We start from the raw sequence: 17,908 nt of genomic DNA, 5'->3' as shown, positions 1-17,908 counted from the left end.
TTGATTGCACACTGCCTGCTCTGTCTTCAGGACAGAACCACGGTAAGGAAATCTTGAAATCTGTGAATCCCCTGGTGCTTTCCAAATAAGATAATGTGCACTATGGATTAAGTCACCTAAATCTTTCCAGAAAATGAGAGTTAATTTGTTTTCTTTTTTTGAATTCCCCACATTTCTCTGTGCTGGTGAGATGTCCTTAGGCTTAATGTGACCCTTAACAATGGGATCTTTCTTTTCTCAGTGGAGTTTTGTGATATCAGAGCTATTTTTTTTAAAACATAAGGAATTGCACTCCCCTCAGATCAAGTGGGGTAACTGAATATTTGGTAACACTGTTTCTGCTTTTCCTTTAAAGATACCTTTACACTTGAGTTTAAAGCTTCCCATCCAAAGGCATCAACAAAAAGTCTTGAATTCACCAGGTGTACCAGCCTGCAGTGATCATTTCTGGCTCACAGCCACTTAGTTAACAAGCTCTGTCTTCCTCAGCCTACTTGGAAACTTAAACTTAAGGAATGTAGGTGAATATTTTCATGGATGAGATAAAACTGCATGTGATTGTGCATACTTGGAGTGTTTTCAGCATAACCTAAACTCAGCAGTGTTTGGGTTCATCCATCTGGCCCTGAAAACAAAACCTGCTGTCACATCAGTCCCTCTCTTTCCTTGGATTGCAGATTCTCATGGTCAGAGGCTCTTCTTGTTCAGAAAGCACCTCGATGATACAAATAACAATAATACAATACAGCTTCCCACAGAGCTGCACAGATTCCTCCCTGTGCTGGTGGCTGCTGCAGATTTATTCTGACCTTTTCCAGTTACAAGTTTACCATCCAGTTCCTGCTGCTAATGAAATAGAATAAAACTTTCACAACCAACAAATGAAAACACACTGCAGACTGATCTAGAAATCAAAGCCATTAGCTGTGAAACATGATACCAAAAGCGAGCCTACCTCCTTCCCCATCTTCAGTCACATCAAGAAAGGCACAGTCTGGCAAGAAGGAAAAAGTGAGGGTGGAAGATGGGACTAAAGATGCCTCAGAGCTGTCTTTGGTAGAACCCTGACAGCACTTAAAAGGAGGCTGAAAAATAATTTTGTATTTATATCTCAATAGTAGGGGGGTTATTTCTCTTACCCTTTGTCCTTCCTCACTGCCACTGTTACAGGTAATAGAAGCATTGAAAATGTGATCTTAAAAATATCCTAAACCCAAGATGAACACTAAAATATACCCAAGTTTGTAATGGAAACTGGTTTGAAGTTCAAGCTGACTATGAAAAATACCATTTTGCATCACTAAAGTACTTCATCTTACTGACTGAGGGGCTTTCTAGAATATTGTGCTCAGTTCTGCAGCACTTGATCAGAAATATTTAGAGAGTGCTTAGAGACACGAGAATAGGCAGGAAACATCTGAGCACAAAAATGAAGGCTAAAAAATTCGGGAAGTAACGATGACCCAAGCAGAAAGCAATAGGCTGCAGATGTCTGCAGGGTGTCAACAGTGAGGAGGGATAAAAATATTTAATGTAAGGCACAGAGGTGTTTAAATGTAGGCAGAATAGCCAATAAAAGTAGCAGAATAGAGGCTAATATGCAAAAGGAAGTGAAAAGATTATGTAAGTCTTTAAAAATTAGATTTGGCAAAAGGCCATGAAATATGCTATTGGAAGGAATATAATATTGGCAGGGAGTTTGTACTGAGATATATTCTCAATCTCTTACAGTCTAATCAAATGCAGAGCTCAGTTGGATTCCTGCGTGCTGCTTTGAGGCTGCAAGTGTAGACTTTGCCAGCTGGGAGATTTCACTATGCACATGTAGTTTTTGTAATCTTGTCTCTTAGAAATGTGAACACTCATGCAAAACCAGGAAAGGTGTGTTTTAACACTTTAATAAAATCATCCCCATGTTTTTCACTTGAGGTTTTCTTCTGCTCAGTTATATCCTTCAGACTGTGTAGGAGTCAATGAAACTGTCCCAAGTTTTGATTAACTTTAAGTAAGTCCTTATGTCATTTCTGTGTTGACTACACATAATCATAAAAAATACGGCTTGAGAAAAGAGTTATATCTGTTATTTTATGGAAGCTTTCTCTCTTTTTTTGTCACTTCTTTTGTACCAGTGTTGATGTAGCTGGGGAATTTCATTCAGCAGCTTTAGAACTATTCATAAAGAGAAGAAAAAAAGATAAATATTTGTGACCCATAGCTGGTGAGCAAGCTAACACTGAATTCCCAGCTGTGTCTTAAAGGGAGCTTTCAGAGAGAAAAAATGAAAATCTTTTTGGTCAAAGATTGTTTTTTCTGTTGATAAGGGCATAGAGGGGGAAAAACAGCTTTTGGTGCCTCAGCTCACCCCAGACATAGGGATAAAGGTAGATAGTTTTAATCAGATACAGTCTTAAGAGATGCACAGGAAGCTTTTTGACTCTACTAGGAAAAAAAATAATATCTAAGAAGCATTTGTGAATGGACTGTGTCATCAGTGTGTTGCCCAGCCCATGGAGTAATCTTTATTTAACGTGCCAGTGATGCGATAATTTTGGGGTTTGTGCTTTACTAAACCAAGAAAGCAACTGGCTCTGTGGTGGTTCTTATATAAATTACAAGGTTGGAGTCTTCATTTATTTGCACTTTGTTCTTAAGTATGTAAAACCAAGCATTAACACAAATACTGTGTTTTAGTCTTTCCTGGGGGAAAAAAGTGTAAACTGATACGTGTTCAAGGCCAGGTGAATGAGGCTCTGAGCAGCCTGGTGTAGTGGAAGGTGTCTCTGCCCACAGCAGGGGATTGGAATAAGACGATCTTTGAAGGCCCCTTCCAACCCAAGCCGTTCCATGGCCTGCCTCTGGCCAATCCAGGTGCTGTGTCCTGGAGCTGGTGCTAGCCTGGGCTGTCCCTCTGTCATCTGGATGGGGTGTGTGGGGCGGAGCGGGGAGGGAAAGAGGTACCTTAGAGACCTGATGGACAGGGCAGGTCCTGTGGCACTGTGAAGGGGAGTGCAGGCTACTGCACCGTGGGAATAGCAATTTGGGAGACAAATCTGTGGGAAACTAGGTTTTATGGAACAGGGTTTGTCTTCTTTTTGCAAGCCATGGGTGTAGAGGTGGACCTGAAATTGTGTCTCTAAAAACCTGGGCATTTTGGAGAGAGTAACGTGACCACAAAGTCAGACTGGAGCAGGTGTAGTGACCCAGCTGCAGGTGGCTGCACATCAGGTGAGGCCCCGTGGTCTCTGCTGCTGCTGAGAGATTAGGCTTTGAAGTCCTTCCAGGGTTGAGCCTTCCAGATATTTTCAGCATTCAGTGGCTGTGCAGAGCCACATGGTGCCAACAGCAGGGGGAAAGGGCCCGGAGCCGCAGGGCTGGCCGGTGTGCACTGGATCAGGGAGGGCTTGTCCTCCAGCCAGACCGTGCCTGCTGTGTGTGTTGGCTGCTGTGAGAGCTAAAGCTGGAACTGGCATTTGAGGAAGCATTAAATAAGAAGCAAATGTGCTGTTGATAATGAATGTGGTGCTAGGAGCTTGGATCATAACCTCTGTCCATTCTGAGCTGGGTGACTATAAAATACATGCCCCATTAGACTGAACAGCCATGCCACTGTTTTATCTGTGACAAAATAGTGTGCACCCTTCCAAACAAGATGTGGAGCTGTACCAGTGTGGGCTGTCTAATGAGGGGGTGCAGAGGTGTAATGCCTAACATTTACTGGGAGCCAGACAAGTGTCGACACGAATCAATGAGCAACCCTTAGAATTTATCTGCTGCTGGTGGGATGCAGTGGAGACAAGCCAGACTAAGCAGGCAGAGCAGAGCAGAGCAGCCAGAAGTGAACTGGAACAGGATCTGAACCACTCTGTCACCCTGAGAGATGGGCTGTCGTGCTCAGAGCTCAGGCAGCATGTTGTGGGGGGAGGTAACTGCAGCACAGCCACCTGAAATGCTTTCCATTGACAAAACTCACCTTCCTGCTGTGCTGGCTGTGACCACATCACAAGAACTTAACTGGATAGTTATGAAGAGATTCCAAATGTGTTTTACCTCTTTGGTGTTGAGTTCTGTCATACTGTGAGAACTTACCTCTTCATACTTGGTGCTTCATAAGCAGGCAAAGTGTTAGGTAAAAATGCAACCAGCTAGTTTTCTATTGAATCCTGTCTGAGCAAAACCCAGGGAAAAATATGTAGCAGTAGGATGTTTGTTCTGTTTCAACTGGCCAGGGATTTTTTTTTTACCTTTATTTTAAAGAAATGCTGCATTTTATTTCTGTTAACTGCAGAATAACGAGATCACTTAGCTGTTTAGTAATAGTAACTTCTTTCATCTAAGTTTAATTAGGAGCTAATAATGCAGAATTTCAGACAGAATCCTGAAAATACCATGCTAATTGCTTACTTTATTCCATAGCATTGGCATCAAGTATTTATAACCTTCCCTTACCTTGCCATAATTAGCTTATTCTCAGTAACTGCTACCTCAGCTTCCAACAAGTGAGAAGTTGGTGAAAGAAGTTACAAATATTTCTTAAATCTCTTGGTTGGACAAATGATTTACCTAGATGAAAGAGCCTAATTACTTGAAAATGTGTAATTGGACCATCATCAAGATCATGATTGTATGTGATATAAAAACAACTCCAAAGGAAGACCCAGTGGCATTTAAAACAGTGTGTTCTGATGAAAAACTTTTGATTGAAATCATTTAAGCAGCGTTTTCCAAAGTGGCTACTTATATTTTCTGGATCCTTGAGTGGACCTCAAATTCAGACTCCTATTTATACATGTGAGCACATAAAATGAAGTTGTGGCTCCTGAATTTTTTTCCTCATATTGGGCACTGAAAAACTTAAGGTGCACATAACTGGCTCCAGCCTGATACCTTATTGACCTTCTGAGGGAAACTGGGTTGCCTCTTCTCTGCCGGCAGAACATTTTGCACAAAGATCTGAAAGTTTTCTTTGTTGTTTTTTTTTCTCTTGCCCTTTCTGTAGTGTCAGCTCTGTTAGGAGAGTGCACAAAGGCAATTTAAGCTTTCTTCTCCTTTTGTCTGGAGGATATTCAAAATATTTTTTTCGGATACACCCAGTACACTCAAAGCAATTATTCTTTCTCCTGTGTAGGTTAAATGTTTATGATAATGGGTGTCAAAGTGCTAATCTTGGAAATCCAGAAAGAGTAGATGTTGAATTTTAATGATGATTCAAAATACATAATTTATCATGAGGGAAACGTTTTTCACTGAAGCAAAGTAGTCTGTCCAATAAAATAATGATTCCCAGACATTTGGGATGGACCTTCATTGAGGCTGTCTCCTGTTTCCTCTTGTCAGAGGCTGGAAAGGCAAAGTGATGTCACAGAAAGAGCACAGTAAAAGGACATCACACCAGTTACAGCTCATTAAACCTTTGTACTAAGAACCCCATTCAGAAGCTTAAAAAACGGCTTCAGTTCTGTTTCCTCCCTCTCTTGTAGGGCTTGGACTAAAGAGGAAATATGGTAGGGAAAATTAAAGCTACTTCTGCATAGGAGCTCCCACAAAGGGGCTTGGTGTGCTTTCACACTGCACTTTCTGTTAGTTTGTCCTTCCTTTTCAGAAGGTCCTTGCCTTTATTAAAGAGCCAACATGGCATTAGAAGTTTTTCTCAAAGCAGAGTAATTCCTAATTTAGTGGCTCCTTTGATAGTATTGTCAGACACAAAACAGTAAAGCAAGCGTTGGGAGATGAGATCTGCTTCCCCCCCAAAAAAAAAGAAGGAGGAATAGAAAAGCTTTTTGGAAAATTATGAAGCTGCCCTTGCTTTTTTGTTGGGGACATGAAAGCCTGTACTGAAGTGTAAGATGTTAATGCTGCAGCACTGTGTCTGTCTGCTTGCCAGTTGAGTTAAAATCCACGTGCTTACAAGTAGAATTAACAGCCTATTGAGTTATTTCGCTTTTCAAGTGGCAAAGTTCCTTAGCAGCTTTTGAGCAGGAAAATAGTGGTAAATACGTTGGTATGACTGCACAAAGAAGTCATCATTCCTCTTTGGAAGCAGAGTTCAACGAGGCATTCTTGATTGATTTCTTTGATCAGTCAAGACATTTGGGTCTGGGTATTTTTGTTGATACTGAAGAAATTACAACTGTCTGTTTACCAAAGACAAGTTGACACTTGTAACTTCTCAGTGACAGACTCTGAAGTGAAACCATGTGAAGAGATATTTGAGGACAGGAGGCAGGATGGTCTCCTGCCTATGGAAGTGGGAAGCAAGTTTGACAGTAGGAATTTCATCCTTGGATTTACAGCTGATTTACTTGAGCAGAAGCTTTTGACAGCCCACATCATCTGTCTGTGCCTGTTTGTCCTGTTCGTGAGATGAGAAAATCTGTTGTTTTGCTGCTGGAAAAACTTTTTTTCTATTCCTTGGGTTGTAAAAGGGGCTTTTTCTGAGTTTTTTTTTTTTGGTGAAGAAATCATATGTAATCGTATACTGAATTCTCACATTTGATTTCTGGAACAAGGAATTTTCCCAAACCTAGTATGTAAGCTTAGGAAAAATGGAAAAGAAAGTCCTGTGTCTGTGACAGTGATTATGCAGCCAGAGATTTATTTTCATTACAGGACCAGCAGAAATATAGCATGGACTAAATAATTATTATTTATGAACGTATGAAGGCTTTTTAAATACTTTTAAAATACCATCTTCAGTACTAATGTACTTACGTAACATTTCATGCAGACACTCAGAGGGTCTGTTCATAAGCAGTCATAAAATATGCAGAAAATACAGCAGCTCCCCTTCAGCATATAAAACAGCATGCATAAAGGAAATTTTGGGCATTTTGTCCCCTTACTTTTCTCTCTTTCCATCTTTCTGATGGAAACTCACAGTAATAGGCCCTGCCATCTGCTACTGTATATTCTTCATGAGTTTTAACATTTTGTTTTTAGAACCTGAAAGATGAGTAAAATGTCAAGTCGCCCAGAAAATAATCACAGGCACGACAACTCAAATGTTAGCTCAGCTTGTCTGTGCAAAAAGTGCTTCACAGCAGGTCTGGGCCCTCCCTCTTGGCAGATGGAGCAGGTACCCCCTTGGTGTTAGCTGGTATTTCCCAACACAAGGTGAGAAGCTGGGACTGCACCGGCAAAACTAACTCCCAGAGAAGCACTAAACTCTGTGTTGTATTATTAGAAAAATGTCATTGGTTCTTGCTACCTGTTTGAAAGGCTGGGTCTCCCTCTTTCTCCAGTTCTGGTTTTCCATCTTGCTGGGACCAGACTGGAGCTGACAAGCTGGGAAGGTGTTGGAAAGGTACAGGATACCTTTCAGCTGGAAAAATGCTCACAGCTCTTAATGGAGAGGAAAAGAACGGGCAGCCCGTTCGTGCCCCCTGGCTGTCAGGCTGGGGTGTGGCCGTATCCTTTGCCTCACACCTTCTTAACCGTGCAGAGATACAATTATTTCATTCAGTCGGTTCCCAGCAGCTCCAGGATGGTTCTCATAATAAATCCTGGGCACATTTGCTGCTTTTCATTACAATCAGAAGCCTCCTCGGAGATCCTTGCTCTCTCAGCCTCTGCAAAAGCCCCTGTTACAGCATTGCAAGATTTTGCACTTAATATTCCACTTCATAAGTCTGGAGCTTGTTTTCAATTATTTCCATTCTGTGCTTCGTTTTACTCATTCCTTTAGGAAGTCCCTTGTTCACAGGACATGTTTCAGGCTTTGCACTGACGGAAGATGCTCTTTACCAGGTGAGCGCTGGAAAAGAGCTGGAGAAGAGCTCATGTGCCCTGGAAAGGTGGATATTGCCTCCATCTGCAAAATGGGCAGTCAATTTTAAGGAATTGTAACTTGACTGTACTATTCCTAATATCTAAATTAGACCTGACTTCTGTGCTAACATTTTGTTGTCATTGGCATACCAGTTAAAAAAATAATTATAGACAAATTACTTACATAATGAAAAGGTCCAGAGAAACTGTAACTAGAATTACTGGCTTGTATTTTTCAAGGCACCAAATTGTCATTGAATTTCAAGAGTAGGGAGCCCTCTAGACCTTTAAACCTTTGGAAATCTCCGGTCATTTTAATCTTTTTTGTGCTTTTAAATACATTCCTCCTTCATAACACACTGACAATAGTAATGTTTTTAATTACTTCATTAAAATCATTGTGCTATAATATTTGCTGGCCTTGAAAACTTTTATGACCTCTGCTTTTCTGTTTTGTTCTTGCTTTGCAAAGTTTGGAAAGCTGGGTTTCAGTGTTTCACCTGGAAAACTGAAAGAGAGACCAGGATGTAAGAGTTCGGGAGATATCTCCCAAAACACTGTGCAAATCTTGGGAGTAACAAATCAAGAAGAGCATATTGAAATCAGAGAGTGAGGCTGTAGCTGATGAATAATGCTTTCCCCTTTCTTCCTACATGCTGTTTTCTTGTTTGTACTAATTTAGTGCAAGTACAGGAATGCTGTCAGCCAGTATTGTCACTGTCTGAGAAATGAGTCAGAATTCAGAGGAATCTAGGATCAAGTTGTCTGATGTGGAATAGGCTTCTTTCTGTCTTTCTAGATTTTTTTTTTTTTTTAATGCATTTGCCTTGATTTTGAAACATGACTGAAATGCTGTGGATGTATTTGAGCTGATCTATAGGAACATAGTCCTGATAGTTGCTGTTCACCCTCTAATGGAGCAGTGGGGGGTGGGGGGGCACACGAGACCTGAAGTTCATTCCTGGCTGTGTCCCAGGTTTACTGAATGATCAGTGGAAGGTCTTTTCTCTGTGTGTCTCTTTGTTTTCCTAGCCCATGATTCAGGGAGTAAACCAGTATTTAATTGCTGGTCATCTCCATGAGGAAAAGTATGGAGTTTGCTGTCTTTACATGGTAATAAAATACCCGTCATTGCTTTGTCTTACATAAACAACTGTTTTTAAATAACAAAACCAGTTGAACAGACATAAACCTGTAAAAATACTTACACTGTTCTATTAAATTTCTGTGCCAGGTTGTGTTTTCTTACAGGTATGTTTATATGGTGGTTTGCTTTTTTGCAGGCCCTGCTTGACACCCAGAATCTTTTGAGAGCCCAGATTACAAATTTTACTTTCAACCTGGGATTTTCGGGGAAGTTTTATCACACAGGTAAGTTTTGTCACTTTCCTTCTGATGGTTTTCTTTATAATCTGAGGACAGTAGGAAGGATAGAGACTAAAGGTCTTAGTAAGCTGTGATTTCTGCATTAGGTGTCAGTGTGGAACAGATTCAATTCTTCCTCCCCTTTATTAAAATTTCAGTCCTTTCAGCCTCTTGTAGACTGATGAATTCCACCAGTCATATGAAATTTTCCATTGATTTCACTGAGAGACCTGTTGAGCTACCACAGTTTATCCTCTTGGATACTGTGGAGATACAGCAATATATATTATCCATTAAAATAATCTTGTACTTAATCCACTGTAGAAATAGGTAGAAGGTATTAAAATAGGATGTGAACCCAGCAGAATGGTCTGACTGTCACCTTTGTCACCAGTGCCTCAGCAGGCAGTACTTTAAAATGGACACATTTTGTGATGTTAATACCAGTCTTATATTTTCAAACATGTGTAAGATTATAATACAAGTAGAGGCTTTACTTCAGAGCTATTTTTTTCTTTTCCTTTTGCAGGGACTGAGGAGGAGGATGAAGGTGATGACCTGCTGCTGAGATCTGTGGATGAGTTCTGGTGGTTTCCCCACATGTGGAGTCACATGCAGCCCCACCTCTTCCACAACGAGTCCTCGCTGGTGGAGCAGATGATCCTCAACAAAAAATTTGCCTTAGTGAGTTAAAATTTTGCATTTTTTATTTAATTTAGATCCTCAGAAACCATTATTCTTACTTTGTTAGAAAACCAATCCCTGTAGAATTTGGTTTAGTCTCAGTGAATTGGGGAAAAAGGAAGTTTTGATAAAGTGCTTTTTGCAATCACTCTTCTGTGAAAATTCTGTTTCTCAACTGTTTGTATTTCCTTCTCAATTAAAGTTTGATTTGGCTTTCTGAAAAAAATTACAGAAAAATTCTTTCAGAATGAAGAATTAAAATGTTCCCATCTTAGAAAGTCAATATAGAAAAATGATACTCTATTTCAGTATTTTTGTATAGAAAATTTTATCCAAATAACCCATTGTTTAGATTAGGAAAAAAAAAATCCAATTTTCTGAAAGAATAAATGTTCCATCAAAACATGTCAAATGACTTTATGAAACCACTGCATGTTAGGATTGGTTACACGTGCCACATTTTCAAAGATGATTTTCTGCAATGATACCTAATAACATCTTATATATTCCCTTTGGATCAGCATTACATAAACTTGTTTTGTAAAGCATTGCCTTTACTCATTATTTACTCGCAGCCAAATTCTGAATAAAAGAGGGAATATAAGAAAAATTAAAACTAGATTTTCGGTCTGAGGATACCAGAGAAACAGGCTACAGATGCTTTCATGCAGCAAAACAAAACCAAAATGCCAAACATAGTAGATGTTATTTATCTGAAGAAGTGGTCTGATGTAAAGACCTTAAAATGTCTTACATCAGAATAGCCCAGCAAACATCACTTATTTGCTGCATTCCATCTCTTTATCCAGCATCCTAATTTTACTTCTTCCTTTTCAAAATGCACTGGTGGCTCTTTAGTTGGCAGGTAAAGACTTTGTTCCTGGGAAGTGCAGGGGAATTTGAAATGCCAGAACAAAGGAGAGTGCACTTATGGCCATGTGGCAGTGAGTGTGGGAGGACAGCATAGACCTGAATACCAAGCAGTTGGTGTTTGTGTTTGAAAACTTTGCTTTTAAGTAAGATACAGCCTTTCTTTCAAGATTTTACCAGGTTTACTGAAAATTGTAGTTGTACTGAGTACAGGCCAGCTCAATTTGAATGTTTCCTCTGAAGAAAGCATTCCAGTAGAGGTTAGAATCAGGAAAATGTAAAAATCCTGTGCCCAGATTTCCCCTTCTAATACGATTCTGTGTGCTGTTCCAAGGTCCACTGGAAATGAGTTCTTGTGGTTCTGGTGTGACCTAAGACATCCTCTGGGATTAGTCTACAGAATGTAAGCATTAAAGGATGTTATTAGAATAATGCATATTCAACCCTGGCTTTACATAACTCCATGAATTTCCATATTCTTCACTATTTTCAACGCTCTTAATATGCACCCATTTTTCTTTGAGATAAGACTCAGAGTTTTTTCATATTCCTTTGCAACTAGTTTATTCAAAGGAAGAGGTCCAAGTATCAACCAACTCTCTGCACACAAAGTGTGACTACAAAAAATGACCATATAAATGCAGCCAATATAAAAAACACTCGAAACCAGAATTCAAAGGCAGTGCAAGGGCAGCCTTCCTAAATCATGACAACACAATGACGTCTTATGGCCTGTGCACTCTGCTAATCAGACTGTCAAAGAAAGATCTGTTATCCCCTGTTCCTTTGAAAAGTAACCTGAAAGGAAATACATTAAATATGAAAGAAGGTAGTAGCAGTAAGGTCAGTACGTAAACAAGAGAAATGACAGGAGTCTGCAAAAACAGGAAATGTACTACAAAAGGATTTACTCCACGACATCTGCCTGTGCAATGTTACAAGTGCTTATCTTTTATCCTTTTTTAAAATGACACTGAAATGGTTAATCTGGGTTTTGAATAGGGTTTTATGTTTTGAGTGGACTAGAGGGTACAGGCAGTGAGTGAAATTCAGCTCCTCATCCGAGTAGTTGTGAAGGGACATGCAGTGGAAATCACACTCTAGTAGTTGGAACTGCCAGGTACTACCTGTTGTGTTGAATACGTGCCATTTTCTCTCTGAATTCTCTGCCTTCCATCTCCCTTCCAGATCAGCATACTTTGATATTACTCCTGTTTGCATTGCAGACCTGTTCTTGATCTCTCATTAAACAAAGGATCTGAGAAATACCAAAACGTCAAGTTCCTTCAGTTTTTGAAAGCAGCCCTTGTTCTGTTATGTTTTAGGAACACGGTATTCCAACTGACTTGGGCTATGCAGTGGCTCCGCACCATTCTGGAGTGTATCCAGTACACGTTCAGCTTTATGATGCCTGGAAAAAGGTCTGGAATATAAGAGTTACCAGCACAGAAGAATACCCCCATCTGAAGCCTGCAAGGTACAGACGTGGCTTCATCCACAAAAACATCATGGTGAGTTGTATTGATGATGTTCACGCCGTACTCTGCCGTGTTATGAACAATTTATTTTTAAGTGGAAAAGCACAGTATCCTGAAAGTTCACATTGTGAGAAGCACATATTGCTCTGCATAAGTAGCAAAATATATTTGACAGTGCCTTGTTAATTAAAATGAGTCTGTTGCTGATGATGTTACTGCCGATGAAGGTGGCATCCAGGCGCCCCGCTGTCAACAGTTTACAGGCTGTTCGCTCCTCTAGTCCTACTGTTAATGCTGGTTCAGAGATCTCAAGTTAAAAATCAGCTTGGCATGGTTCAACAGAATAGGATGGGTTAGGTTTCTCTCAGGTTTTTCAGCATTACATCATTCACAGCCCCCTTTGCCAAAGGAAGGGGTTGTACACAACTGACACGGAAGGCGTTGTGCTGCTGCCATCTGGTCACTGGGGCGGAGGCTATTTCAGATTCACATCCTGTCATTATTATCTCAGAAGTGTTTCTAAACAGCTTTTCAAATTCTTGGTGACATGTTCTGGAGTAACTTCCTTTTGGAGCATGTGGGAAGAGTGGTGAACAGGCAAGATCTGGGGGGTGTGCTGTGTTATACCTCTGGCTGCAACAAGAGGTTTCGGAGGGTCAGCTGCCTTGCCACAGTATTGCCCCTTAGAACAGAATTCTGGCATTGTTCTAAAGTTGCCATGGATACCACTTTGCTTAGCTAAACTGTAATATTTTAAAGTTTTGATCTATTTTTGGGTGAAACAAATCAAAATGATCTCCAGAAGTCCAGGAACAAATTTGACACTGTACAGGTCCGAGCTATAGTTTTTGTTCTCCTCAAAGCAATCCCTGTATGTAAAACAATGGTTGTGCATGTGCTCAGGGAGCATGAAGCATTTGGGGAAGATGGATTGACTCACAACCTCCAAAAATCTCTTTCATGAATTTTTGTAAAAAGATGTCATTTGAATCTCACATAATGAGATTTAGTACAAGGACACTGCGGCCAAAATCTGTTCCCGAGAACAGTCGTATAAAACCACCTGTTTTGGGAGTCTCAAGCTTTCAGCTCTCCAGGGCAAGTGCATTAATTTTTTACATCTGCAGGCTTATAGTAATGAATACATTCAGTAATAAAACCGGTGTGTAAGATTTGCCAGAGCACCTCCCAGCCAGTACAGCTTCATTCCCTGCCTCTGCGAAGAATTGTGCTCATATTTCATCAGTGCAATCCAAAGGTTTGTTAAAAACATATGGAAGTTTAGAGAAGATGTAGAAATTCCATGCATTTTTTGACAACGCAGAATTTGCACTCTGTGGTCACAGTATCCTTTACATTACAAAAAAAAATAATATTGAGAAATGAAATGCGGGAAATAAAACCACAGCCTGTGTCAAATAAGGCACTTGTACACTTTCAAAGTCAATAATAATCCCAGTGTAAGAATTTCACATGAACATCCATACTCAGCTCTTGGTTTTCTGTAAGGGATAGACATAACTCAAATACTCTCCAGCAAATTATTTCCTCAAGTCGATAAAAAATATTTTAAATTTCTGCTGGAAAACTTGACTGCATTTATTAGTTCTTCCCATTTGAAAGATTTGTTCTTTGAATGTTTTTTAAAATAACTTTTTTTGTAGTATTTTGTGTTGCAACTGGTCTTCCAAAACCAGCACAGGTAAATGAGAAGGAAAATTTTCTTACGATGTGAGAATTATTGGCAAAATTCCCCATGTATTAGTGTAAAATTATTATTGCTGCTGATGCCTGGGCCAAAGAAGAAAACCAATTTGACTTTCAAATTCCAATGTAAATTTACAACAAAGCCATCACTCAAATAAAAGTGGTACTGATTAATACAGTATAGACTGATAATATTTCAGATTATGTTTCAAAATATTTTAAAATTTTAGAACTCACTGATGATTACACTTCAAATACTTGGTTGTAGGATGAGGCATTACAGACAAAGTAAATATGATGAATTTTTGGATGTTATGATTTCAGTGTTAATAATTCAACTAGATTCGTATTGACTTCTGACAAAGTTGAGATGCCAGATCTACCCAGCAATTATCAGTTATGTGTTACTTACCCGGCATTTATTATGTCATTTAAAGTATAAACTCTTGAATCTTCTTTTAAATTATTTTTTTTAAAATAAATTCAGGTGCTTCCTAGGCAAACTTGTGGCTTGTTCACCCACACCATTTTCTATAAAGAGTATCCTGGAGGTCCAAAGGAACTAGACAAAAGTATTCAAGGAGGAGAGTTGTTCTTCACAGTGGTCCTCAATCCAGTAAGTACAGTGTCATTTTGAAATGTTTGAACAAAATTAATGAAAGGAAAACACACTTGTGGTCTCCCTTCTAGAGGATGGCAGGAGTCCCAGTCCTTACTTTGATGATACGTATCATTTCAGGCATAGAATCACAGAATGGTTTGGAAGGGACCTTAAAGATCATCCGGTTCCAACCTCCTTATCAATGGAGCTGAGACCTGGAAAATTCCTTGGATGGGGAGGGTATTGGGACCATAACAATGCTTTGGCAGTTTATGGATTTGGACTGAAAGTTACTGGGCTTAGCAAAGGAGATTGAGAGGAAGGCACAGTAACAGCATTTTGAGTCTGGACAAAATATATTCCATATTGAAGCACAGCCAACAACTATTTTACAACGGCAGGGAAACAGCAGAATTTAATAGGGGTGCTTGAGGCATAAGCTTTTGAAAGTAAAAGAATTAAGAGAGCAGAGGGGAGGACAAGGTAAGAGGTGAAACACTCATGATATTTTGGTATAAATCAACTTGGATTGTCCCTGCCTGACATGCTTGAATGTTGAGTACAGTAATGCCTTTTTATATATTACAGTTAGGTCTTTGAGTCCTGCATTGCTGTATAAACTGCGTGAACACCCGGTTCTGAAAATTGTGATATCCCCAATACGATACTGGCTAAAAAATAGAAGTTAAATAAATTATTTTCTAAATATAGCTGTAAATGAATATTAGGCCAAAACCTACCCAGGACCAGTTGTTGAAATCCTTTTAGGGCATGCCCTTGTACAGGTGATGCATCTGGTTTTAAATTCCTGCTTATAAATAGTTTCTGAAGTTCTCAGCATTAGCCTGGAATGTAATAATTTTGAAGGTTAGGGTTTGCATCTTTGTTGGTTTTATGTATTGCATGCATTTATATTGTAATTTGCAAGTCAGAGTTGGGCAAAGATTTAGACATTAAAATGAAAACACAGTAGCTTTAGGAGTCTGTCTAATTATGAAGGGGCATTTTAAACTTCACAAACTTTCCTGTATTCCCACTAAAATTGCTGGGATTTCTTCATGTGGAAACACCAAGCTTTTCAGAGGATGCAAAAATTCCCATATGAGGCATTTTCTAAATGTTATTTTTCACTGATAGAAAAAGAATAGGAAACACTAACCCAGGAACCATTACAGTGTCAGCTAACCAATATTCTGAACAATGAGACTTTCGAAAAATGGCTGTGAATTCAATGTAAATCTCAACAAATCCCTTCATTGTTTTTTTTGGATGACTGATCTTAAGTGAACGTAGTTTTTGAGGTGTAAATCCCAGCTGAGACTTCAATGAGTACCCTGCACTGAAAGAAGTGCCCCCAAGAGCAAAGCCCAAAATTTCTCTGTGGTTTGGTAGTTTTTCACAAGAGAAGGCTCTGCTTCCTTGTAGTGTTCCAGATCTGCAGAATAAACCACAGAAACCCACAGTATATTTTGTGTTTTGTGCGTCTCTCCTCAGGATCCTGCTGACTGCAGCGGCCCTTAGGCAAGATCATGCTGTCAGGATCTTCCACCAAATGTTTTACAGGAATAAAAAATAGCAAGTTTCAGCAGCCCTGTATTATTAGTATACTGACTGTATTTCCCCCCATGTTATCAGTTGAAAAATTGACCTACAGGGAGGTTGATAGACTTACAGACTGATTTAGCCAGGGAATTCTGTAACAAAGCCACAAGGAAAACACGCATGGTACAAGTGTGTGGTGATGAGTATCTCACCCAGTCAGAAAGACCTATGTCTTTGTTTTATTATCTCACGTTGTTACTATTTTTCCTAGCACTGTATTGACTTTAAAACATTTTACCAAGTATTTTTCCAGCTAGGCTTGTTAGAATCTTCAGTGACTTCAGATTGGTCTGTCTCTATGTGCAGTATTCAGTGAAATTCTTGGATTAGAAAAACAAATTTCTGTTCAGTGTCTCTTAAAATGAAGTTGTACCAGTTTCCTAGGTATGTCTTGTAACTGGTGAAGGAAGTGAGCCATTAGATTTTGAGCTTTGTATAAGGATGAGGTGGGTATAGACCCTGCCATCAACCACGTCATTTCTTCTCAGGTGGGCTAGTGAATCTCTTTATCAATACTGACCAAGGCTCTCTCAGTAGTTCTGATAACCCAGTCCTAAAATACCCTTTGAACTATGGAAGGTACAGATTGGGAGCTCTGCTATCTTACAAGATGAATGTTTAAGGGGAACCAACAGTTCATGAAAAATTTCTGTACTTTTTCTCCTCCTAAGAAAAACAAACATAGAAGATTACAGTAATTGCATTACATGCACTCCCATGCACTACCTGCCAAAGTACGGTGTGTCTGCAGGTGGAAAGTAGAGGGAAAATGCCCTGTGGAATTTGGTGAAAGCCTTGAATTGGTTGACAGCCCAACAATGAAAGTAATGTGTAGCCAGCTGTGTGTTCTCCCCATGGTTACTGCGGTGCTGATCGAGAGGGAAGACTGTTAATGCTTTGAGCCCTTTGTCTGATTGATCTTAAAATAATTGTAATCTTTGTCTGCGCTCAGTTCTAAGTATTATTTTCTTCTAATTTTTACCTCTCCCCAGTTGCAGTGAGTAGAGCTGTTATTAAGCTAATTGACTTGCAGCAAGGGAGAAATTATCTCCTTTAGCACTAAAAATGAGAGGATTTGTGTGAGCATCAGCAGAACCTGCTGTATCTTAATGTGACCCTGAAAGAAATGAATACCCAGGCTTTGGCACTACAGAGGGAAAAACAAAACCAAAGGCATTCAGACTCAAATCTTTCCTTTCTGTCTGTCCTGCTTGGCACAACCTCATATTTAATTGTACTGAGTGTGAGAAGCAGGAAAGATGGTTCAGTTTGACAAGCTTGAGTGAGAAAGGCATCAGTTTCATCTGCATCCTTCCTACCTGTTCTTCAAAACCAGCCCATAAAAGCCAGACAGAGTCTGGTATTTTGTGGGTGGAATAGAAATCAAAAAAAACCCCACAAAGTCCTAAATGAACAGGCATATATGGAAAGGCTGTGGAACGGGCAGGATTAGCTGTCTCATTAGAGGTGATTCCTTGTAACAGTGTACAGGAGATGCATCAAAGTTGTGGGCAGTAAGAAACTTGGCCCTTCTGTGATCCTTAAAATAATCAGGTGGAAAGCCTTCTATACAAGTGGTTTATTCTATCAGTGTGTCAGTCTGATGGAGCAAATCCAGCTGTTACTCTGAATACCTGAAACAAAATGTTCTGAGAAACTTGGAAACAATATCAGAACTGCAAACAGAGTGTGCACAATGCCAGATTAATTGGATTATAGGTGTTCTGAGAGTTACACATACTCTTGTGGCCTGTAAACATTTGCTCAGCAGCTAAACTCTCAGCAATATACTAAATCGGTAATGCATCTGCTCCTAGTGCCTAGCTGAGCCTACATA

At 39.7% G+C, this 17,908-nt stretch overlaps 1 protein-coding gene across 9 annotated transcripts in view; it reads left to right on the top strand.

The window, feature by feature from the left end:
- The window catches only part of LOC114059011 (bifunctional heparan sulfate N-deacetylase/N-sulfotransferase 3), a 113,996-nt gene that overhangs the window by 77,754 nt on the left and 18,334 nt on the right, over window positions 1-17,908 (top strand). For all 9 annotated transcript variants that reach the window (XR_003571566.1, XR_003571569.1, XR_003571568.1 and 6 more), the window contains 4 exons: window positions 9,048-9,135; window positions 9,659-9,813; window positions 12,009-12,194; window positions 14,356-14,484. Coding sequence is in view for 5 of the 9 variants with exons in the window: in XM_027886969.1 (XP_027742770.1) it covers window positions 9,048-9,135; window positions 9,659-9,813; window positions 12,009-12,194; window positions 14,356-14,484 (558 nt within the window). In the remaining 4 variants the exon portion in view is untranslated. The remainder of the gene's footprint in view (window positions 1-9,047; window positions 9,136-9,658; window positions 9,814-12,008; window positions 12,195-14,355; window positions 14,485-17,908) is intronic.

Source organism: Empidonax traillii, unplaced genomic scaffold (genome assembly GCF_003031625.1).
Source record: "Empidonax traillii isolate 1590-97213 ecotype Southwest subspecies unplaced genomic scaffold, ASM303162v1 scaffold199:size790550, whole genome shotgun sequence".
In the NCBI taxonomy this organism is placed as follows: domain Eukaryota; kingdom Metazoa; phylum Chordata; class Aves; order Passeriformes; family Tyrannidae; genus Empidonax; species Empidonax traillii.
Note: the sequence above shows the minus strand (reverse complement) of the source record. Positions and strands in the feature narration are given on the sequence as shown.